Source organism: Apium graveolens, chromosome 5 (assembly GCF_009905375.1).
Source record: "Apium graveolens cultivar Ventura chromosome 5, ASM990537v1, whole genome shotgun sequence".
NCBI lineage: Eukaryota > Viridiplantae > Streptophyta > Magnoliopsida > Apiales > Apiaceae > Apium > Apium graveolens.
The window spans coordinates 273,461,015-273,486,565 of record NC_133651.1 but is presented as its reverse complement, the minus strand read 5'-3'; the positions used below and the strand labels follow the sequence as shown (position 1 = coordinate 273,486,565).

Sequence of the window (25,551 nt, the reverse complement as noted above, 5' to 3'; positions counted from 1 at the left end):
ACATGAAAAGTGAGAACTAGTCTCTGCCTCTGCATGTTTCCCTTGATAAAAATGCAAAACAGGAGGAAAAACAAGCAAAACAATACATTGGACAATGGAAATACTTACCAAACACAGATTGTATAACCCGTGTTAGGCCCAAACAAAAATAATTATATAAGATAAATTATAAAATATATTTGTATTTATTTATATTTAAGTTGATATAAATTATATAAAAAAATTAGTTAATAGATATATTTTAAGTATCGGATCAGTTCGGATTTTTTCTGTTCAGTTCCAACCTATAACCGAATCCCAAATCGATATTCGGTTTCAGTTTTTAGTTTTTCGATTTCGGCTGCGATTCGATTTTTTACGGATCGATTTTTAACGGTTTTTGGGGAATTCGATTTTGGTTTCAGATTTATTCAATTTTTTGCCCAGCCCTAATGTATACAACTTCAACGTTGAAAAGTTGAATAACACAATCAATTTGAATATCATCATGTGATTGAGAGTAAAACGTCATTGTTCATTACAACAAAATTTTAGTGTTGGCATTACAAGGGATAAAAATAAGAAAATAACTTTAAAGTTAAATAACACAATTAAATTATATATCAGCTTTCCATAACAACTTTAATTATGAAAATTATTTGATGAATATTTAATTAAAATTATACCAAACTTGGTTCTAAAAAATATAAATCAAATAATCAAACTAAATGACAAAGAAGATGGTGCTTTTAATTCATATTAAGAAAGAAGAAATATACTATTAGAAGTTGTTGCAAATGTGGAAAGAATGAATTTGTAAACGAGCAATTTTATAAGTTGCGGATAAAGTTAGTATCACAGTAACTTACTTTACGATAGTGATATATGGACACCCCAAATAATTGTTGCACACCCTAAATTAATTATTTGACCATAATATTCTTATTTATTCTCCTTCCATTCAAACTCTTTGTCAATTCATTTATTATTTTGCTATAAATCTTAAAGTAAGTGACGAATTATTAGCATTTTAATTATTACTATTATTTCTAAAGTTAGAGAGGTGGAAATACTTAAACTTATTATTTATATAAATACCTAGAGCTATTATTTTTTAAAAATTAATATTTTGTGTTCAAATCAATATAACTGATAAAGATAATTCAAGAACAAATGTTGATTTAAATAAATTAAAATTACCAATTTCTTATATAAATATTATATTTAGAGTAAATACAAATTGTATATATAATGGCATTGTATTCATAAAATGGAATCTTTTGAGAATAAGGAGATTTCCGTATGCGAGACTTGTATATAAATAAAAATATTATTTCAGTTTAATTTTAAAAAAAATCTGAAACCATCGTAAGTAAGGTTGGGCCATCAAAAAAATTCAAAAAACCTGATATTCATCCAAATAATTTACAATTCATATCCGAGAAAAAATGGATATTATATATATCCGAAATAATGTAGATAATATATGTATCTGAATCGACAATTACAAATACGAACACGAAATAGGCATATATTCGTATCCGAATTATTCGTTTGACAACCTTGACTTGTATAGTTGTATCAGTATAGTACTTCCTCCGTATCTCTCATTTCTTTACATTCCGGAGACAATATCTGACACGTATTTTAAGGCGCACATAAAGTATAGTTGTGTAACTTTTTTTTAAATTCTTTTTTTTGTTAATATCGTAAAAAAAAAATTAACTATATTTTTATGCACCTTAAAATACGTGTCCAACACCCTATGTAAAGAAATGAGAAAAATAGAGAGAATAACATTTTTTATATATAATATAAAATGAAAAAAGGTATATTTAAGAGAACTAATATAAATATAAATTAAAAAATAAAAAATAAAAGATAAACAGAAAAAAATTAGTATAATAAAAGGCAGAAAGATACACTTGAAAAACATATGCGAATATAACAGCAAATGAAAACTTCAAACTAAATATTCATTGAATGCTTGATGTTAGTTTTGTAATATTAAAAATTAAGGGGTCCAAATATCACCGCCCTAACTTTATCCGCAACTTATCTGGCCATTTGCATTCATTCATTCACAATACAACGAAAACAAAAAGTTCCACAAAGCTGAAACGAAACTGTATACGGAGCAAAAAGGGCATTAACAGAAACACAGATGAGCTACAACAACTACAGTCTACTGCTGCTTTCCATCTGCAGCTGCATCGTGCTGGCGCTTCTTCTTTTTGTTACTCCTGCGCAGTTTGTCGCACAGCAAGGCTTTCTCTAATTGTGCAACCCTGTGAGTTAATGAGTTGATCATCCGCGTTTGCGTCTCATTCTTCTCTACTAGCTCACTCATCATTCTTATCATCTGAGTTTGCAACTCCTCCTCGTTACTCTTCTTCACTCCTGCCTCCTCACTTATCATCTTCTCTCCCATCTCCGTCTCCGTCTCCTCATCCTCCTTTGCTTGTTGTTCTACTCCCTTGCTGCTGCAATCATCCATCTCTTCATCTTGTTTCTGCAATTCAGTGTTGGAATTCTTTGTATTACAATCCTCCACAATCTCCTTCACAACACAATGTGCTTCCATCGAGTCAACCACGTTCTCATCTACAGAAACAGCAGCAGCAGCAGCAGCAGGAGAATTCTCAACTGGCATCATCTTATCACCACAAATTTCTCCACCATCAGACTTAACCAAATCACCAGAACCCTCATTTTCTGATTCGCCTGGAAGCATAACAAGAGAATCAACTTTCTCCTGTAATGCAATAGCTTTCTTAATAACACCTTTCCTCAAATCCCTAATACCCCGAATGGAATCAAGTTTAAATAGCAAAGCCATCAGCGTCTCATTAATCCTCAGACGCTCCTTGGAATCCTTACGGATTAATTCCACAGTCTCATTCTGCGCAAGTCTCTTCCCAATCTCTTCCACTTGATTCTTAATACTAACAATTTTCCTAACGCTTTTCCTCAGCAAAAAGCTTCTGAATACCTTCTGAATCATCACAGCAGAATCTGATCTACTCCGACCGGAATTAATTCGACTATTTTGCGAACCGACAAAGTGGACAGGAATAGAAATGACCTTGGGAGACGCAGTTTCAGGCTTGCGTTTAGAGGAGGGAGAATAGGAGCGTGACTCAGAAGGTTGGTTCCAGTAGCTGGAGAAAAACGGGCTTGGGCTTGCCATCGATGATGATGTTTTTCAAAAGGATGCTGTAGGTAGAGATACTTCAATGCGCTTTGATTATTGTTGCTGTAATTTTGAAGGGAAAGTGCTTGCAACTGTGATATATATAGCGATTAACAGAATTTTCCCTTAGCAATTGGCAAGTACTAGAACTTTCGAGAAACAGAAGACACATTTGGAAATTCTGGTACATTCTAGAGATGGGCAGGGCTTTCCGTGTGGACCGCCCATATTATTTCACACATCACCTCATTTTCTAATTATATCAACCTGATTTTATTTACAACCCCAATAAATCTATTAGTTAGGTTATTTTACAATAAAACCCTACTCTTTTATTATATTCCCCGTCTCGTCTTATTTTATTACTTACTTACAACCAAATAAAATAACTAAATGGCGAACTCATCATGCTTGTATGTAAAAAAATTATAGCCTCGCTATTCATACTTTTAGTTTTTAACATATGCTAGCTTACTGCCCGTGCGATGCACGGATCTTGATTAATATTTATATATATATATATTTTTTATTTTTTTTATAACTTTAACTTATACGTATCTTTATAAATAATAATATAGATGTTTGTTGTTCACGAGATCCGAACATGAGAACTTGTGCAGTGTATTTTTTTAGTATTTGAATCTAACAGCTCTGATTATTTGATGAAACATATCTGACGGTCGTAATAGAAAGAGATAACCAAAATGAGGGTTAACCAAATTATAAATTATACCCCATTCCGGTTATTATAGTATAGTATTAGCTTACGGCCCGTGCAATGCACGAGTCTTGGTTAATATTTATATATTTTTAATTTTATTTTATATAATTTTATTAATACTAAATAATGATTATATAATTATAATTTCAAATTAGGTTCAAATAGTATAAATAATATATGATTGATTATATCTTATTCATAAATAATAATGTAAATGTTTGTTGTTGGTGAGTGAGATTCGAATCTAAAAACTTATATGTATCTTTATAAATAATATACATGTTTGTTGTTAAGGGATTCGAACCTAAGAACTTATATGTATTTTTATAAATAATAATATAAATGTTTGTTGTTGACGGGATTCGAACCTGAGAACTTGTGGAGTGTATTTTTTTAGTATGTGGATCTAACGGCTCTGATTATTTGATGAATAAGATCCGACGGTCGTGATGTAAAGTGATAACCAAAATGAGGGGTTAACCAAATTACAAATTATACCCATTCCGGTTATTATAGTATAACTAGCATAAATCCCGTGCGATGCACGAGTTCCCATTAATATTTTAAATTTTTATTTATCCAGTTATATTATATTTTTAAAATATTTATATAAATATATAATGATTATAAATTTATAATAAAAATAATAGAATAACATGTGTTCGTAATTTAGTAGAATAAATAGACTATTTCTAATAGTTTAACAATTTAGTAGTTTAGCAGATATATAACACTATTATTTATATCTTTTAATAATAGGATAAGTTGTATTTGTAGTTTAATAGGATAAGTATACTATATTTAGTAGTAGTTTAATAATTTAGTAGTTTATTAGATATATAACACTATTTATCTATTTTGTAATAATCAAAATTAGAGAATTATCGTTGAATCAAACCGTTGAACCAAATTATCTCTATTCCGGCTTATAGTATAGTATAGATGAGTATAGATTTTTCAGTACACATATTTTTAATATTTTATTATGCATCAACTGTAGAAGTACTTTTAACAGCTAAACAAAATTCATTTTGCTCGGAATATGGATTCTTGCCCTCTTCAATAGTTCAGCGGAGGCAGATCTGGCCATGGAAATAACTTTTTCCTGCACACAAGATGTTACCATGTTAAAATCCTGTGGAGTCGCTTTATTGCAAGAGCTACCAAACTTAAATCTGGATGCTATAATATAATCTCACTTTATTTGCTCGTTTAGAATGGTATTTGATGCATGGCTAACAACCAAACATTATTGGCAATAAATAAATAAAAGAATCTAGTCGCATTTCCATTGTCTCTCACTTGCTCAATTCCTTATTAGAAAAAGATGATAGCATGAATTACCTCATCCACATTCAATATTTTCCGATCCTTCATTATCCAGCGCCCATTGCACATAACAGAAATCACGTTTTCAGACCGCATACAATATACAAGGCTAGAAATACTGCAGTCATATTTGTACAAATTTAATTAGTGTCTATCGCCTGAGCTCGCTTGGATAACGCTAGCAGTCTGGCTACTGGCTAGGCATAAGACTAATATGCTTTCTAGTTCTTACATAGAAAAAAGGAAATTATAGTGTGCAGTGTGCAGCCATACCAGTCGTGAAAAGGAACCATAGTCCATGAGAAAGGATTCACCACAATCATATCAGCCTGCAGCATTTAAGGCATAAAACCAATAAAAACTTTAAGAGGTCTATGATACATTAAGAGAAGATGAAGCTAGGAAAAGTTGATATCTAGAGGCAGAAATCAAGCAAGCAAGAGACAAAAGGTTGATAAAAAAATTATGGAAAGATGCAAATTTTAGCTAATATGAAAACCATCTGTTTTGTTAAACAATCTTTTTACAAATAAAAACAGTACTGAAATAACTTTAAACAATCAATAAATTGGTCTAATACTTAACAAGTGAAACTAACAATAGCAGTCCCTTTGTAGTTTCAAGAGAATATACTATTTCTGCAAATATATATGAAACCTAATCAACTTAGCACTGATTTAACTTGGCACTTGAGGAGCACAATTTAGCTAAAAATTTAAAAGCGCATAAATTAGGTTTAGAATTATAACACCTTTTTCCCAACTTCAAGGGACCCTATTTCATTGTCCCATAGCACTGATTTTGCACCATTTATTGTTGCCATTTGTAGAACTGTTTCAGCAGGAAGAGCTGTAGGATCAGTAGCTCCTTTTGAATAAACTTCCCGTCCTTTGTTAATAAGAGAAGCAAGATACATTTCATCAACTGCAGAGACAAAGAACCATACTTTTATCAGGTAAAAACTGTACTCTGTTAGTAAGAGAAGCAAGATACGTTTCATCTACAACTTGACAGTATGTAAGTTCATCAACAAGTATGTGGATGCATATATGACTATGCACACAGTATAGGTACATTAGCCTATATGTTTTACTAAATGCACGTTCAAAATTTCCAGTTTAAGCAATTTGCATGATTTACTATATGGAAAAGTTTATTCTTCTTGACATTTTGCCCTACTGTTATTTGTACATTTAAGGTCTTAATTCTCATCCTCATGAATGACTGTGTCTTTTAGAATATAAAGAGATTTCAACAAAAAGTAAACAATATTAAATTATTCTACTTCTATAACACCATCCAGGGCATCATAAGGTGGATTTCACGGACAAGATTCTACTCTAATAATCCTACACCGTTATCTTAAAAATTTGCATGTCAAATAATTGCTACTAACTGATTTATGATTGATTTTCCTCCACGCACTAGCAATTACCTTATGATGATTGCAGTAGTTGTAGAAGGGGTATCGAAGACTCACATATTAACTAAAATAGGTTTCAAGAAACAATACACTCTGTTTTACATGTGCTCTCTTTTATTATCAACACAGAATCATTGATTTGTGAGATTAATGATATAGTCTGTTCGCATTCAGCTAGTTAAAAGGACGAAGTAATATATATAACATTTTATGAAAAAAGTTTAAAATAATTCAGATAAAAGAACTAGGAAATCAAGTAAAACAAACCAATGCTCATTCTATTATTTGATGGAGCACCGTCTGTTCCTAATGATACACAAACTTTAGCATCCATCATTTCTTTAATTGGTGCAAATCCAAGCATGCGCATAGCAGAGGCAGGACAATGAGACACCTTTGTCCCAGCATCGGAAAGCATTTGGATCTAATAAAGAGATTCGGAAAGGGAAAAAAGAATTATGTGAGGACAAGGTTATAACTAGATACTTGCATACACAGATTTTATCAATTATATATGTGCAAACAAAAGAGCTAACATAATAGTTTGGTCTAACGATTTATTAAACCAGAAAACATTAAACAAGTTTAGAGATTGTTTTTGGAACATTATTATACCGTATCTCTAAATTCACAATAGTCGATGCCAGCGGACTGAGATATAAACCTGGAGATTACCTCTTTTTCATTGACCCAAACCGTGTGAGCAGCCAGCAAGTTGCTCTGCAGGAGCTTCATTTTTTTCAGGTATGTAACTGTGCCATAATTAACCTTCCGAGTGTCCTTAACAACATGGTTCTCGTAATCTATCTCTGCAATATGCTACAAAAAGCCACGACATAACCATGACTAACCTCCAATCGATGACATTATTCCACAAAATATATCATATGTGTAGTACCATACAAAAATTAAATCCAGCTCATTGTGCAATCTTACAAAAAGGCTGAGTAAAAACAAAAAAAAAACGAAAGTGAAAAACAAACCGATTCGTTTAACTGAAGATAAATTAACACGCAATGTCAATATATAGAGTAAATAGGGATGTCACTGGACCAGGTCTGGTTAAATCAGGAAGATCCAAATCGCAACTTTTTATTCTTATTGAATCAGAATTAGATCAGCGATTGGGTTTCTGACAGATCGAACTATACCCCATCAGTCTGTCCTCCGTGTAAACAGAGATCTGATCTTTGAAGTGACTATTTTTATTTACGGAAATTATCAACCAGTGATGTGTAGACTGCAAGAGTCATCCAATTACAGTGCCTGAGTAATCCAACTACTTTTTTGCATTGTAGAGAATTCAAAGACCACTGTCACAATTAGAAAAAAAAAAGAGGGGGGCTAACAATGTATACCTCCCAGCATATAAACAAAATACTTGGAAAAGGAATAATACAATATCTGGACCCTGATAGTTCTATACAACACTACTAGTACTGACCACATCTTTAATTTGTTATAAAAGTACCATATACAAATGACGCCGTGAATCAAAGAAAAGAATATAGTGAATTCACTGAAGTAATCGAGTGTGATGGTAAGCTCCGAGAACAATATCCAGGTTAGCACTTGTTATGACATTATATTGGTATTTAAGAGCGATCCAAGTATTATGTAGACCGAATAGTTAATATGCAAAATCCAAGGGAGAGGAGAAGAGAGTAGTCTGCAGAAAGAGATGAGAGTACTGCATTGGCTGAGAATAGAGAGGCATAGCATGGTTCAAGAATAGATGATGTAGATATTGTTATTTTTTTAACCAAAAATTAGGTGATTTGATTCAATGGTAAAAACTGAACAATTTTAGTGGATTATAATGATATGATCAAGACTCATGGGTGATACATATACCATTCATTTACCCTATCTATATTTAATTTTTAAGATATAACAGTGTAGAATAGTTCTAGCACTTTTCTGAATGACATAGAAACCCTTATAGAGTTAAACAAGGTTGGAGGACTAACTCCAATCCAGTTAGATCTTTGAACAACCCAGCAGAAAATGACTTTCTAACTGAACAGAGAACTGTAGCATTCAGCACGTGAAAGTTTCACATTTAGCCAGTAAACATACTATAGTTTATCAGTGGTAACTTGTAAGAACACTTTGACATACATAGCCAGTGAGTAAAAATAAGTAAAACATTTGAGACCGAGAGATGGAAAAGGATAAATAAAAGAGGGAACAATTTACCATATGGATTCCAGTTTTGAGTTCCTGTGCTGCATCTCTAGTTTCAAGAAGTAAACGATCAGTAGAGTTCATAATTTGCCTTATCCCAAACCATATCCTGATGCGCCCATCTGCTGTATTATTGTACTTGCTGTACAGTTCCTTCTGGGACTGTCCTCTCAAAAAAAAATTAATAGGTGTCCTGAAATTATTTTATATAAAATAGATGCCAGGAAGAGACATAGTTTCCACAAACAGGATCGAAACAAGATAATAAATTGCAATGTGAATGGAGGCATGACTTGGACTAGTATGAAAAAGTTTAACAGACATAAAGATGCTTCATAGAAATGCAATACAAGTTACAGGGACAGGTAAACGGTATTAAGAAAAATGCAAGTACCTGCATACAATGATCAGTGGTCCGAATGGCCCAAGAGGCGGGTAGCCCCTCACCAGTATCCATAATAGACTCGGTCAAACAAGCGCGCAAGCCCAGTAGTTGAACAGCTCTAGCCATTTCTGGTACATGCTGACCTCCAGCTTCAGCAAAGCAAGTGACCTGTAGTTAAAAAAAATCAAAATAACAACAAAATTAGGCATAATAACCTCAGAATTAGAAGTAGATAAATGTTGAGTGTGTGTTTAAAGGACTTACACCGGAGTGAATAAGCTCAATTCCGCAAAGTAAAGTGGAGATGTAAGAATCATTTGGAGTCATATTGGACTCATAAGGCCAAATACGGTGGTGTAACCAAGTGACTAAATCAACATCATCAGCTATACCTCTTCCTAATTGCTGAGAGGTGTGTACATGGGTATTAATCAACCCTATTAATCAAATTTACATAGTTAAAACAAGATTAAAAAAAAAACAGTACAAGCACATTGACTTAAAAATGAAAGCAGAGAATGATGGGGATGGCCTGTTGGCAAGGTTTCTGGATCCTGAGTTCGATTCTGGGTCAGCCCGAGATTTGTTAGAACTAATTATGAAAAAAATAAATAAAAAGGTTGAGGTTGAGAATACAAACCAGGGAGTATGAATTGACCATGAAGATCAATAAATTGAGAATGAGGAAGATGAGAGAACTGAGAGAGAATATGATGGGATTGACCAATGGATTTGATGATATCACCTTCCACCGCGATTCCCCCGTCCCGGAAAACATGGAGTTGAGGATTTAAAGTGATGATCACAGCATTGTGTAGTAAGATGAGGCTCTCGCTCTTCTCAGCTACTTGTTCCATTTTTGACATTCTCCCTCCCTTGGGTAGTTTAGTAACTTAAAATACAAATACTAATTCATTTTAGTTGGGAGGTTACTTGTGCGTATTATATCAATCTTTATTGTGAGACGCCACGGCACGGCACGGCACACTCGTATTGCCAAATTCTTCAAAGTTTCAAGGTTTGTCCAGATATTGCCACTATTGTCATTAACTTCTTTTAATGACACAAATATATACAAAGTAGAAATTATTAGGAATTAGAAAGCCGGTTACCATATTTTTTTGTTCAAATGCTAAAAATGGATGTATCATCAAATCTGTGCCAAGTGCAAGAGATTTTTTTATGGTGCATAAATCAAAATTTAAGACGAACAAAAATGTAAAGCTTTAATAGTGTCCTACAATTACTTTAAAATATTAGGACATATCTTATTTGTCATAATTTTAAGACAGAATGTCTTATTTCAATTTTGTTAACAAAAAAATTGATGTGCCTTCTTTTTCACACACTTTTTTTTTCTCTTCGTACTTGCATTACATTTCAAAGATATTATTATTATTATTATTATTATTATTATTATTATTATTATTATAATAAAGCATGAATATATAAGATAGGTTTGTTGATGGAGTTCATGTATACAAATAATGGCTAACTTACTAAAATATTTACAGGACATCTACCGTAATACTCTCTGTACTAAGAAATTAGGTTAAAGATTCCTTTTAAATAATTACAATATATCATATTAGAAAGAAATTAACAATAAAAATCACTAAACTCAGAAAATAATTATTGTTAGTTTCTCGACCCTCTCTCCCCTTTCTGCGTTGAATCTATTTTTTGTTTATTAATTTTACGGGCACAATATTATAACAAAAGACCAGCGGCTCGATTATATATTTATATTAATTTATGCTATGCACAGATTATTTTTAACACTCAAATGATTTTTAATAAATATATTTTATTTTAAATATTTGTATTGTAATATATTTTTTCAATACTTGGAAAAAATTAAAAAATATAATTATTTATAATAATATATGTATGAATATAATCTATTATCTATTAATGATTACTAGTGAAGACTACTAGTGAAAACTCCTAAGAATTTGTACTAACAATGACACTATTGTAAATATTGTAAATTAAAAAATATAATTATTTATAATAATATATGTCTGAATATTTTTGAAATTTGACTAGTGGGTCGATCCATTTAAAAAATTATACTATAACCTATACAAATCAATGTAAATTCATGGACTATCCAATACTAAAACGGGTTATAAATTAATTAAATATATTTAAAATAACATACAAATTCAATTACATCTTTTACTTATTTTACATTAATCAATTACAGATCCATAATCTATGCTAACAATAATTCAAATTTTAAGATGATTACTACTTTCCTTTCTCTATCAACTAGAACGAATAAAAATTAAAAATCAGAATCAATCAATCCTTCAACCATGCTCTTGAATAACTAACATCTAATTTTAAAATTGAATCTATAATTTCATTTTCATATTCTTTTCTTCATTATTTTTTATGTATATATGTATGTATATGAATCTATAATTTGGATGAATGTGAATGCATTTGTGTGTGTATATATATGTGACTGTATATATATGTGTGGATTTGTTTCTAATCTTATGCAGTTTGATTCGTTTATAATTGATAAATATATCATAATTATTTTTATCATATATATTGATTTTTTTTTCATGTTTTCCAATTGTACAGGTACAATTATGGCGGATAACAATTGTTTGGAATCAAAAATTATATTTGGGTTCAACCACATCAGGTAAAAATTCTTTAACATCGCACAATTATATAAATTGTGTTCATGAGGTTTACATGTTTGAAGAAATTTCCTACCGAAGTTTGTTTTTTTATACTTATGGGATTAGTTTTGGAATAAACCCTATTGGTATAGCGGATGCATTAAATTACATGGCTGCTTCCGTATGCATGACATGTAGATATTGTAGCAACAAACTCCTGTCCATTGGTGGTCCATTATATTACAACAATGTTTATATTCTCTTTTTTTTCTTTGTTTATATTCTCTCTTTTTTCTTTGAAAGTCTGTGAATATATGTTGTCGAGAATTATATATTCGTGCTTATATATATGTTATTTATTTGTTTGTATATATGTTTATAATATCCATTTATATAGAATAATCGTTGTTTTGATCTCTGTTTTAATGATATAGGTATTATAATACTGGAACAATTGTTGGTAATTAAGAATCATAGGTTTTGAATACGGGTTTTAACCAAATCAGGTATATTTTTTTAAACATTGAATAATGACATCAAAAGTATAGTATCCCTTATTCCTTTTGATATTTTCTTTTGTGATTTGGTTTTAGTGATTTATTGATGCATATAATTTTTGTATAGGTGTACATTTTGTTTGACGAAATTTTTGATAGAGATACGAATATTTTTATAAGTGTACATGATGAAATTTTTGATAAAGTACGAATGTACACGTGAAATGGCTTACTGCATCAAAGTGGGTTTAGTCTATGACATTGCTCACAGCATAAAAGTGTATAAGTAATATTTTCTCGATTCTAATTTATTTTTTTACAGGCTACAATTGATCTACAATCTACATATATTTGTATATCAACAAATGATTTGATGATAATAATCTCAAGTTTATTGTTGATACCAGAACATTATAATTATTTTATGTAATATCCTCTCTCTCTTAATATCTTCTTATAATTTTTATTTCTCTCTGCAAATCATGTGATTTATGATGATTTCTTCACAATGCTGTGTAATATTATTTTTTGGTAATATCCGCTGCATCTTAATTTGTCAATGCTAATTTGTGTTGTGTGAAATTTGTATTTTTACACAGGTTATAAACCTTCACGTATGATTACCTATCGAGCTTTTTATCATAAAAACATGGTATGTTACTTTCTATTTCCATTATTTTTTACAATTTAATGTATATTAATATTGATTAATTTTATAAAATGAGAATTAGGAATCTCCAAAGTTTGCAGATGAATTTTGTTGATAAGTTTGATATCTAAAGTCATCATGGGTGTATTACAGTAATTAGGAAAGATAAACAATATTAAGTATGTTAAAAGACGGTAATACTTAATTTAAAAATTTGGCCACAATTTTGAAAATCGATGTAAAATGCGGTCACCCCTCTGTAATTTACTCTTAAACCAATGAAAGTGTAATTTTAATTTACTCTATACATTGTCGCCTCTACAGTTACATATGAAATGTGTTTGCATATGCAACATATTTCCCATGTACCTGCTATTATAATATTATTTAAGTTCTCCATAAGATCTCTCATAAGATACTTTTTCCCTGCTTAGGTCAGATTTTTTAGTACCTATATATTGACCATCTTCTAAACTCAAACTTTGGACATTATTTGTATATTTAATTTTTTTTTTGAAAACTTAAATTTTAGACTTAGATGGAATGTTCACATCCAAATATGAAAATGTAGGCCATTGAATAGATTAAGAGTTTTTTCCCAGGTGTTCACTAGGGTAATCCCCAAAACCTATTAAAAGTATGTAAAAATTACAAATCCAATTTTTATCTTATATGATTGAAGTATAAATTCAGAGACGTTGTGTATTCGTCTTAATGTTTGTAACACTACAACATTAAAAAAGTCGCACATTTTATCATGATATAAAAATTTGCAGATTTCTGTATAATCGGGTTAAAATTTCTATATGTTTGTTTACCAAAATTCCATTTATCTTTAGAAGTGGAAATTTTATTATGCATCACCTGTCCACATATAATTAAAATAAAGTCAAGTACTGATAAACAAACATCGTAAAGAATGTGTAGTGAAGCTTTCAAATGGTCTTAATGGTGTGAATATTTTCTGGGGTTATTTAAAATTTCTAGATGTTCATTTACTAAAATTCCATTATCTTTAGAAGTGTAAACTTTATTATGCATCACCTGTCCATATATAATTCAAATAGAGTCAGGTTATGATAAACAAATATTGTAAAGAATGTGTAGTGAACCTTTCAAATGGTCTTAATGGCGAGAACATTTTTCGGGGTAGTGGTCAGGCCTGGTAACATGCTAAGGCTGCGATCACATGGCAAGTTGTTAATAATATTGACAAGCTTATTTAGGGCAGATGACACTATTCTAAGAAGGGTACTTGCATTCTATTTCGAGTCCATGTTTTTCATTTGTGTTTTGGATTCCATGTAAAAATGAGATATATCTCCTCTTTCTGAAAAAAACGTGCAATCTTTACAATGTTAAAATATACAACTTAATATGATTGCCTCCTCATTCCAGCTAACTTATATGCTAAATTGATGCAATTATTTGAAAAAATTACATGCCTTATTTATAATGTCAGTTATCTCTCTGACCTTGGAATTGCCTCAACAAATAATTCCAAGTGTACATATACTATATTGACACACATTCGGAAATACAAAAATTTAATAAGGTAAATCCCGGGTGCTATACATATAATTGCGTTTAAGTTCTACATTAGTTCCTCTTTTTTTCTTAACTTTATATAAAAATATATATATTTTCTATGTCATAAAATATTCCTAAGATTACAGATACCTGGGATTTAAATGGACTCATCTTTGTTTATAGAGTTGGTTACTGGAACAGATGAAACAGTGGCAAAATACTCTTTGGTGTCATCAGAATCGATCCTCGTTTTAGTGTATTGTTGTATCATAGAGCGAGTCAAAATACTGAGAATGTGTGGTACTGGAGAGGACTATTGACTATATCCTGAGTTAGGTGGGGAACAAAAGCATGAGTATGCCACCATGTCTAATTGTGATAATATTTAATTTGCATTTCTTCAGAAAGTTTGGAAAGTCCAGAGGTTGAGACTCGGTTCCAGGTACAGTGCTGGTTCCAGTGATGTTTATATAATATTGATATTAAATTTCTTTTCAAATTTTCCTAACACGGCACTCGGTTTTGTCATTTTCAGTCAAAGTTGGCAAATTTCAATGCCACTAGCTACATCTGTTTATGCCTCGACCAAGGATGTCTTCCTCGTCTGAATAGGAAGGTCGTCATTACCAATTTGAATTTAATGGACAAAAACAACACAACTACCCGTAATACCTATACCTTTCTAAATAATGGTAAGAATACGCAGTACTTGGGCAACACAAACTATATTTGCTTCCAAGCTCTTAAAATACCATGGGTCCATGACCACGTTCTATTTTGTCCTAAATTTTAGCCTACTTCCGAAATTCAAAAACATTAATATTGGAAAGCAGCTATTATATTTGCATATCATGTGTTTGAAATACGATGGCTCGATAGATAAAATAATATTCTAACTGACAAGGCAAATGGGACAGTCTCTTATGCAAATGGGACAGTCCCTTTACAAATGAGACAGGGTATGGGACAGTTTCTTTTAACTGCAAAAAGTAAATTACTGAAATATAAATGCAGTAATAAAGAAATTAAACAATGCAGAACACCAAGAGTTTTCACTTGGTTCGGCCCCTACACCTAGTCTATGGCCTACATCCAAGTCCCCATGCCAACTAGCATAGAGAATGTATTATATCAACTTTAATAAAAGAACTTACAGTCTTTTCCTTGATTACAAATATAGCACCTGAAAGAAACCCTTTCCCAAGCTACCAAGCTACCTTGCTACCTAGCCCACTGCTATTCCTTAGCCTTCTAGCTACCTTGCTATACTTTGAAATCAAGCTTGCCACAACCCGGCACAAAGTTGATATGAATACACGAGTACAAGAATAAACAAATTGATTACAACTCAAACTAGGTTTCTTGTTTTTCTGGATATGAATATCTCGGGTATGAAACAAGAAAATGATTTCAGATGATGAAAGATTCTCGTGAAAGTGTTAGCTACAAATCTGAAATGAAGAGTTGTATTTATAAGCAAAGTTCTAACAGATTTATTTTCAAACACAAGATAAGATTGGAAGATAAGTTTGTTTGAAAATATTTGAATGAAACTTTGAAACTAATCTGTTAGTACGTTTGAAAAAGATAAATCAAGTAAAGAGATAAGGCTTGAGAGATTTAAACTTGATTTATAAGATAAGGTGGTGAGTTTGTTTGAGATAAGGTTTAACCAGATAAACAAGATATACACAAACCCTAACAACCTAATACTAAACCTGCGGGATAGACTTCCAGGAAGATTGAACCAACTGCATTCTGATAAACATTGCTGAGATCTCGGATGATTCCAATCTGAAGTCTTCATTCTGTTGCTAAGAACTCTTATCATCATAAACACTTGAATTAACATTCTCCCCCTTTTATGATGATGACAAAGAAAGCATAAATGCTCCCCCTATCAAAAACACTAAAAGCCTGAAAAACAAAATTAGAACCAACAGAATATATTGCAGTTTATAATATGTGCAATTAATATGAGAATGAGACAACTAAAGAATGAATGAGACACTAGATCAATATGCATAAAAGAAACAGTCTCAAACATTAAACACTTAAAATAAAAAACAACCCATCCATAAACCAGGATGTTCAGTTGCAATAGTTATCTAACAAATCCAGAATATCAGTTAAACACATAAAATCATCCATCAAAAAATTAAGTTCAAACACCAACACCAACACATAGACTTAAAAACGAAACACCCATCAAAGAAACATAGTCTGAAAAACCAAAATGAAACAAACGTCTTAAAAACATCATAATTTCTCCCCCTTCATCATAAAAGAGTCCTTAATCGGAATCGTCATCAACGTTAACTGGAGCTTTGCGTTTGCCTGAACCAGAAGCCTTGTTCTGGGATGAAGAAAACACTGGAGCTGAGCCGTACTCTGAAAATAGCTTGTCAAAAGCTTCTTGAGCCGGTGCCTTTCCATCCCTTTCACGAAGCCAATCAAAAATCTTTGCCTTGTATTCTTCTCTGGTCATACCAAAAACTGAAGGTGGAGGAATGGCAGGGAGTGGCAGAGGAGCAGTGATTTCTTCTAGAGTACAATCTCCAATCCAGTCTCGTTTCTTGTGCCAATACATCTTGCTCTTGTCTTGCATGGCTGACAACTGCTGAGATAGAAATTTAGTCTCTGACCCAAGCTTAAAAAACAACTTAACAAATTCCTTTTCCAATGCCTTAGCAGAGGAAACCATCCCTTCCTGTAGAGTCCCAAACTCAAAGTCTATGGTCTTAGACAACTTGACATCAGAAGTATGCAATACAGAGAGTTTGGCATTGATATCATCCAAAGATGAACAGACATACTTCCTAAACAACTCAAAAGAAGCATTTAGAATACTAACTTCAGAAGTTAGTGATCCAAGAGTTTTGACAGAAGCAAAATGCTGATTAAAATTAGCCAAAGCAACAGAATTTTCATTTAATTTGATCAACAGAGAATTAAGAAGAGTATTGGTAGGCTGATCAAAGGGGTCTGAGGCATAATTAGGAGACTTAGGAATACCACCAACATTCCTAGAAGCATCACCAAAAACTAACTCATTGGACTCAGAAACAACTAAACCATTTAAGGTTAATACTGACAAGTCAAAAACTACGGAAATCTTATCAGACACAGAAGCAGGGGTCAAGGCACAAAAATATTCAAATACTCGAGACAAAAGGCCAGGGTATGGTAAGTGCATAGAACCATGCTTGGCACAGTGACCCATATTGGATATAATCAAGGAAGCAACATTGCACTGAATCTTTTTAACAAAAACAGACATAAGAATACAATCTTGGAAAGTGACTCTATCACGACCGGATTTACGAGGCATAACATTCGTATGAAATAAGCGAAACAAAACAAGAGAAACTGGGGTTAAATCATTTACCGAAGGTTTGACTGACACCGAAACAAAATTGTCACCAAGAATGACCTTGAGCTGTTCCTCGTACTGGAGACCAGGAATGTCTTGAAACGCTTGATGAGTTGTCGACGGACAAACTCCCTTGTCAGAAACACCAGTAAGTCGTGCCAGAAGATCCGCTTTAAAACAAACAGGATTCCCTTGAACTTCTGAGAACACAATATTTCCATCCAAAATACGTAGCTTGGCGTAGAATTCTTTCACTAACTCGGGATAAATAATTTCCGGGGGCGACAACAATGACGAACAACCTACTGAATCAAACAAGCCCACAATACCGATTTTCTTCAGAAGATCCAGATCACACAGGCGTTCCTTCAGAATCAACTTTGACATCACTTTCGTCGAAGTAGTCTCCTTTGCATGTCGCTCAAAAGAACTATCAGACATTCCGCTTGATACTTCCGGTTCAAAATTACCGACCCGTTGACGCTTGGAACCTGAAGCCGCATCAGTTGGGGTACGTTGAGCGGTAGATCGAGAACGGGTGAAAGGGGTAGATTTGCGTGCCATGGATAGAGGTGAGAAAGTAGAAAAGAAATTGAGAAAGGTTTTTGATTGTGTTTAAGAGAGAGAAGGTGAATAGGAAACTGAAAGGGTTAAGAAGATGAGTTTAAATAAAAAGTGAGAATTGAAGAGATAGAGATTGAAAAGAAGTCGAAGAGATGCAAGACAGAAGTTATGTACTGAAAGAGTAATACATGCACGAGTTTCAAGGATATGAAAAGTCTAATCAAAAGATTTACAAAATCTAATGCTATATACACGCATAAATACACGGACAACTAAAATAAAAAACACAAATTCATAAACAGGAACCTAATTACTCAAATAATAAATACACAACATATATTTAATTATTATGACATAATTCATATTTAAACACATAAATTACACAAAATCACGTAATAAATTACAGAGAACACATACCTAATTCACGACGCATTTTACAAAATCTATCTTCAGCTAATGGCTTAGTGAAGATATCTGCACGCTGTTTCTCAGTAGAAATGTATATAAGCTCAATATTACCTTTAGAAACATTATCTCGTAAAAAATGGTGATGAACATCAATATGCTTAGTACGAGAATGCATAACAGGATTTTTAGAGATATTAATTGCAGAGGTATTATCACAATAAATAGGAATATTTGAGTAAGAAATACCAAAATCCTGCAATGTTTGTTGCATCCACAAAATTTGAGCACAGCAACTTCCAGCTGCAATGTACTCTCCTTCAGCGGTAGAAAGAGCTACTGAAGTTTGCTTTTTACTATGCCATGCAACTAAACAATCTCCTAAAAATTCACAAGCACCACTTGTGCTTTTTCTATCAACCTGTGACCCTGCATAGTCAGCATCTGAAAAACCAATTAAGTCAAAGGAAGAGGAGCTTGGATAAAATAATCCCAAGTCACTCGTACCTTTCAAATATTTAAAAATACGTTTAACGGCATTCAAATGAGATTCTTTAGGTTAAGATTGAAAACGAGCACACAAGCATACACTATACATAATGTCAGGTCGTGAGGCAGTTAAATATAACAATGAACCAATCATACCTCGAAATTTAGTGACATCTACAGGTGTACCTTGTTCATCCTTACTAAGCTTAAGTGAAGTACTCATCGGAGTTGATTTAGGTGTGACATGATCAAGTGCAAATCTTTTGAGTAGATCCTTTATGTACTTGCCTTGGTGAATAAATATTCCTGCATTAGACTGATTAATTTGCAAACCTAGAAAGTACTGCAATTCACCCATCAAACTCATATCGAATTCCTTATGCATGCAATCAGAAAACCACTTACACAAAGATTCGTTAGAAGATCCAAATACTATATCATCAACATAAACTTGAACTAAAAGAAAGTTATCACGTTTATGAAAAATAAAGAGAGTTGGATCGAGTGTACCGCGAATGAAACCATTGTTCACAAGAAATTGACTGAGACGCTCGTACCAACAATGAGGGGACTGTCTCAATCCATAGACAGATTTTTTGAGCTTATAAACATAGTTAGGGTACTTCTCGTGAATGAAACCTGGAGGCTGCTTTACGTAGACTTCTTCCTTGAGATAGCCATTTAGAAATGCGCTTTTGACGTCCATCTGATAGAGCTTGAACTTCTTGTGAGCTGCAAAAGCCATTAAGATTCGAATAGCTTCTAAACGAGCTACTGGAGCATATGTCTCGTCGTAATCGATTCCTTCCTGCTGGTTGTATCCTTGAGCAACCAAACGAGCTTTATTTCGAATGATATTTCCATCTTCATCTTTCTTATTCTTGAAAACCCAACGAGTACCAATGATCTTGGCATCCTGAGGAGGTGGGACGAGTTCCCAAACATCACAACGCTCGAACTGGTTCAATTCCTCCTGCATTGCAATAGACCAGTGTTCGTCTGCAACTGCTTCTTGAGCATTCTTTGGTTCGAATTCAGCAACAAAAGCACAGAATGCACATAGATTATGAAGTCTGCTTCGAGTAGAAATCCCTTGATCTAAATCAGTGAGAAGATTATCTGGTGGATGATTCTTCACAGTCCTAGAAGACTTAGAAAGTTGAATATTACTCATTTCTTCCTCATTAGAATTGTCTGCCTGGAAATGAATAGGAGTTGTCTCATTCAAAAGAGACTGCCTCATTTCCGCTTGTGATGATTTATCCAGAGGAGTAACAGAATTCACATTTGAAACACTATCGGGAGTCTTTGGAGAGCCAGAAGATTCATCTGAAGCTTGAGTAGATCCTGAAGAATTATCAGAAGACTGAGATGGACCTGGAGAGTCTTGACTGTTTGATTTGTCAGAATGAGACTGACTCTTTTCAGAGTGAGACTGTCTCATTTGGGAATGAGACGATAGATCCGCAGTGTCTTCATCAATTTGAGATATATTCCTTGAGGATTCATTGAAGGTAATATTGATGGATTCTTCTACTTTGTTCTTGACAGAATTATAAACACGATAAGCTTTGCTTGTTGTAGAATATCCCAAGAAGATTCCTTCCGTAGATTTCGCATCGAACTTGCCTCGATTATTTTGAGTATCTAAAATAAAACACTTGGAACCAAATACTCGAAAATAACTAATGTTAGGAGTCCTTTTCTTAAGCAATTCATACGGAGTTTTAAGCAAAATAGGACGAATAAGTACTCTATTTAAAACATAACAGGAAGTGTGTACCGCTTCAGCCCAAAATTTTCTTGGAAGCTTACTCTCATGCAGTAGAGTTCTGGCAGTTTCCTGTAGAGTTCTGTTCTTGCGTTCTACTACTCCGTTCTGCTGAGGAGTTCGAGGAGCTGAGAATTCATGAGTGATTCTTCTTGATTTACAGAAGGTTATGAAATCCTTCTCGAATTCACCTCCATGATCACTACGAATAGTCTTGAGCTTAAATGAATACTTAGTCTCAAGGTTAGTAATAAGATCCTTAAACTCAACAAAAGCTTCATCCTTAGTTCGTAAAAATAATACCCAAGTAAAACGAGAATAATCATCAACTATAACAAAAGCATAATTCTTACCTCCTAAGCTTACATACCTTTCTGGACCAAAAAGATCTAGATGAAGGAGCTGCAAAGGAACAGAAGTTGATACTTTATTCTTGGCAGTAAAGGAAGTTTTCACCTGTTTTCCAAGCTGGCAAGCTGAACAAGGTTCTATTTTCTTGTACTTCAGCTTTGGTAGACCTCGAACCAGATCATGAGAAGATATCTTCCGAAGAAGATCCATGTGAACATGGCCTAGACGTCGATGCCAAAGATACTGTTGATCTTGAACAGTAGCAAGACAAATTTCCTCCTGCTGTTCATCAAAATCTAACACGAAAATATTTCCTTTTCTTTTGGCAACTAAAGCAAACTCGTTAGTCTTAGTACCAATATAACATACATCTTTATCGAACTTAACCTTATGACCAGCTTCAGTAAGTTGACTTACACTAATGAGATTATATTTCAAACCATCAACTAAACGAACATTAGAAATGGAAAACCTGTCATTACCAATGGTGCCTTTTCCAATAATTCTAACAGTGTTTGAATCTCCAAGAGTAACTAAGCCACCTTCCTTGGCAACTAGAGATAGAAACTTGGATTTATCACCTGTCATGTGACGTGAACAACCACTGTCGATGATCCATTTATTTCGCGGAACATGGACCTTCAAACAAACCTGCAAGAATTGTTTTATCCCTTAGGTACCCACTTAACCTTGGGTCCTGATTGGTTAGTATCACAAATCTTATATAAATGTCTATCTGATTTCTTAATCCACATCTGAACAATATTAACAGAAGTATTAGCAGATTTATATCTAGTAGACGATTTATAAGATGAGTTAGAGAAGTGGTCCTTGATACCACATAATCTAGATTCAGCTGTAGGGTGGCCAGCTTTGCCACAATCTCGACATTTCTCATAAGGCATCTTATATTTCATAGGAGCTCGCTTATAACCGCCTTGAAATGCACGTTTCTTGATTGACTCACATCCTAAACCTCCTTTATCAAGATAAGATTTTTGTTCACCAAGAAGAGCATTCAAAGTTCCTTCTCCATGAAAACATTTAGCTAAATCCTTTTCAAGCTGTTCGACTTTCTGCTTTAATTCAGGAACCAGGGGATCAGGAGCACTGTCTTCTTTAACGGTTTCTGGATCAACAGATATTGATTCTTTCTTCAAAGCTTCAAGGCATACATCCTTCATCTCAATCTCATTTTTGAGATATTGATTTTCTTCAGTAAGTTTTGAAACCCTTTCAAGCAATGATTTGTTCTCAGCAACTAGGGCTTCTTCCTTCGTGGGGTCATCCATTTCACTAAGAACTTCACTTAAAGCTTGCTTTAAATAAGCATTCTTTTCTTTCAACTTCTTAACCTGGACCTGCAAATTTAAAATAGACGAAGATATATTTGAATTATACTTAATATTCTGTACCTCATCATTATCACTGGAGTTGTCCTCTAATCCAGCAAAGCAAAGTTGAGCAACTTCATCGTCTGAATCGATCTCCACATCAGATTCATCATCACTCCAGGTAATTAATGCCTTCTTTTTGTTCTTCAGCTTGTAGCAGTCCTTTTTGAAGTGCCCTTTCTTTCCACACTCAAAACAAGTATCCTTGCTTTGATTCACTTTAACTTCCTTGCTCGGATTAGATTTGAAGTCCTTCTTCGGAAACTGTGACTTCATAGGTCGTTTGGAAACATTCCGTTTGGCAAGAAATTTATGAAACTTCTTTGTTAGAAGAGCAATATCTTCATCAGAATCGTCAGGAGACTCGTCTGCATCTGCATTAAGTGCAAGAGTTTTCTTACGAGGAGCCTCATCTTCTTCATCATATCTGCGTAGCTGGTTTTCAAATTCTTCCAATTCACTGAACAGTGTTAGAGTATCCATAGTCGAAAGCAGTGTTGAATCCTGCAGAATGGTAACCTTTGGAGCAAACTTCTTTGGCATTGCTCTGAGGATTTTCCTATTAATCTCAGATTGAGGAATGATCCTTTCCAGAAGTGAGATGGAGTTCATCAATGTCAGAAACCTCCCTTGAGCATCTCGCACATTTTCATCTCTTTCCAACCTGAAACCTTCATAGTCACTCATTAGCATACTTAATTTTACTTCACGTACCTTAGACGTGCCTTCGTGGCTGACTTTGATCGTATCCCAAATCTGCTTGGCAGTAGTACATGCTGAAACTTTTCTTAATTCTGTAGCTACCATGCCATTGAAAAGTGAGTTCATAGCTTTAGCATTGGAATTCATTGCGTTCACTTCTTCGGGAGAGAGATCCTTGAGAGATTTTGGCTTCCCTTCTTTCATAGGAATTGTGAAACCATTTTCTACAGCATCCCATTCAAATGCATCACGCTGGAGAAAGATTTTCATCCGAAACTTCCAGTCATTGTAGTTTTCAGCACCATGAAGCAGTGGTGGATAATTGTTTGAATACCTATCTGGTTGAGCCATGGATCGCTAGCAAAATAAACACTAAAAAAGAGAATTAAATGCACCCGCTCTGATACCAAATGAAATACGATGGCTCGATAGATAAAATAATATTCTAACTGACAAGGCAAATGGGACAGTCTCTTATGCAAATGGGACAGTCCCTTTACAAATGAGACAGGGTATGGGACAGTCTCTTTTAACTGCAGAAAGTAAATTACTGAAATATAAATACAGTAATAAAGAAATTAAACAATGCAGAACACCAAGAGTTTTCACTTGGTTCGGCCCCTACACCTAGTCTATGACCTACATCCAAGTCCCCATGCCAACTAGCATAGAGAATGTATTATATCAACTTTAATAAAAGAACTTACAGTCTTTTCCTTGATTACAAATATAGCACCTGAAAGAAACCCTTTCCCAAGCTACCTTGCTACCTAGCCCACTGCTATTCCTTAGCCTTCTAGCTACCTTGCTATACTTTGAAATCAAGCTTGCCACAACCCGGCACAAAGTTGATATGAATACACGAGTACAAGAATAAACAAATTGATTACAACTCAAACTAGGTTTCTTGTTTTTCTGGATATGAATATCTCAGGTATGAAACAAGAAAATGATTTCAGATGATGAAAGATTCTCGTGAAAGTGTTAGCTACAAATCTGAAATGAAGAGTTGTATTTATAAGCAAAGTTCTAACAGATTTATTTTCAAACACAAGATAAGATTGGAAGATAAGTTTGTTTGAAAATATTTGAATGAAACTTTGAAACTAATCTGTTAGTACGTTTGAAAAAGATAAATCAAGTAAAGAGATAAGGCTTGAGAGATTTAAACTTGATTTATAAGATAAGGTGGTGAGTTTGTTTGAGATAAGGTTTAACCAGATAAACAAGATATACACAAACCCTAACAACCTAATACTAAACCTGCGAGATAGACTTCCAGGAAGATTGAACCAACTGCATTCTGATAAACATTGCTGAGATCTCAGATGATTCCAATCTGAAGTCTTCATTCTGTTGCTAAGAACTCTTATCATCATAAACACTTGAATTAACAGTGTTAACTGTAATACTAAAAGGTAACGGAAGTCTTTTTTAGGAACCTAATAAATGTATGTTATTGTTGTTCTCTTGCAGTAAGTTGTCCTTGCTGAAAGCAAAAAGATATGTATGTGTTTTTTTCTCTCAAAACATCATAATTTTCAATATATATTGTTTTGTGTGCAAGCCTCATCCTATATGGGTAAAGAATCTCAAGTTCTCAACATAAAAAGATTTCCGGGATGGCATTAAGAAAGTCTAAATGTTTAACTACATATTGGAGCACAAAAGGTGGGGGCATCAAACTATTTTAATTTTTCTATTGTTATAATCTGGTTCGAGGAAGTAGCCTCACAAATGCAGGGGATCACAAATCTTGCAGCATTTTTTTACATGTGATATTTACATGCAGTTTACAGGTCTATTAATAATATATATGGCATTTTATGTTATAGTTAATAGGAGCAGCCAGACTGTGAGCTACTTGCTGCCAGATTTTAACTCTATTCCTCTTCCTACTTAGAGTGTGATGTTGATTTTTTTCCCTTACCAGTGTCTCTTTCGGCATGTTTATGTGTTCAAGTTTT

General features: G+C 33.3%; 2 protein-coding genes and 1 long non-coding RNA gene across 3 annotated transcripts; 1 reads left to right on the top strand and 2 right to left on the bottom strand.

The window, feature by feature from the left end:
* Positions 1-1,861: 1,861 nt before the first annotated feature.
* LOC141659053 (uncharacterized) lies at positions 1,862-3,352 on the bottom strand. The gene has a single exon (XM_074465787.1). The coding sequence runs from the start codon at positions 3,167-3,169 to the stop codon at positions 2,165-2,167; it is 1,005 nt and encodes a 334-aa protein (XP_074321888.1). The 5' UTR covers positions 3,170-3,352; the 3' UTR covers positions 1,862-2,164.
* Positions 3,353-4,774: 1,422 nt separating this feature from the next.
* Positions 4,775-10,246, bottom strand: LOC141659052 (uncharacterized). The gene is made up of 10 exons (XM_074465786.1): positions 9,858-10,246; positions 9,482-9,654; positions 9,227-9,385; positions 8,845-8,994; positions 7,321-7,464; positions 6,913-7,069; positions 5,974-6,146; positions 5,496-5,551; positions 5,238-5,340; positions 4,775-4,998 (listed from the first exon to the last, which is right to left on the bottom strand). Exons 1-10 carry the CDS (start codon positions 10,081-10,083, stop codon positions 4,909-4,911), a joined length of 1,431 nt encoding a protein of 476 aa, XP_074321887.1. The 5' UTR covers positions 10,084-10,246; the 3' UTR covers positions 4,775-4,908.
* A 2,712-nt stretch (positions 10,247-12,958) lies between these two features.
* On the top strand, positions 12,959-15,291 carry LOC141724473 (uncharacterized). The gene is made up of 3 exons (XR_012576704.1): positions 12,959-13,008; positions 14,719-14,977; positions 15,071-15,291. It is a non-coding gene; the product is annotated as an uncharacterized LOC141724473 (long non-coding RNA).
* Positions 15,292-25,551: the final 10,260 nt, after the last annotated feature.

Excerpts from the sequence above, each read along its gene's own strand:
- LOC141659053 (XM_074465787.1), bottom strand. The coding sequence starts at position 3,169 with ATGGCAAGCCCAAGCCCGTTTTTCTCCAGCTACTGGAACCAACCTTCT.
- LOC141659052 (XM_074465786.1), bottom strand. The coding sequence starts at position 10,083 with ATGTCAAAAATGGAACAAGTAGCTGAGAAGAGCGAGAGCCTCATCTTA. Across the intron at positions 7,070-7,320 it reads TTTGGGTCAATGAAAAAGAG|ATCCAAATGCTTTCCGATGC; the intron begins GTAATCTCCAGG and ends TCTCTTTATTAG. Across the intron at positions 5,341-5,495 it reads ATGGTTCCTTTTCACGACTG|TATTTCTAGCCTTGTATATT; the intron begins GTATGGCTGCAC and ends ATATGACTGCAG.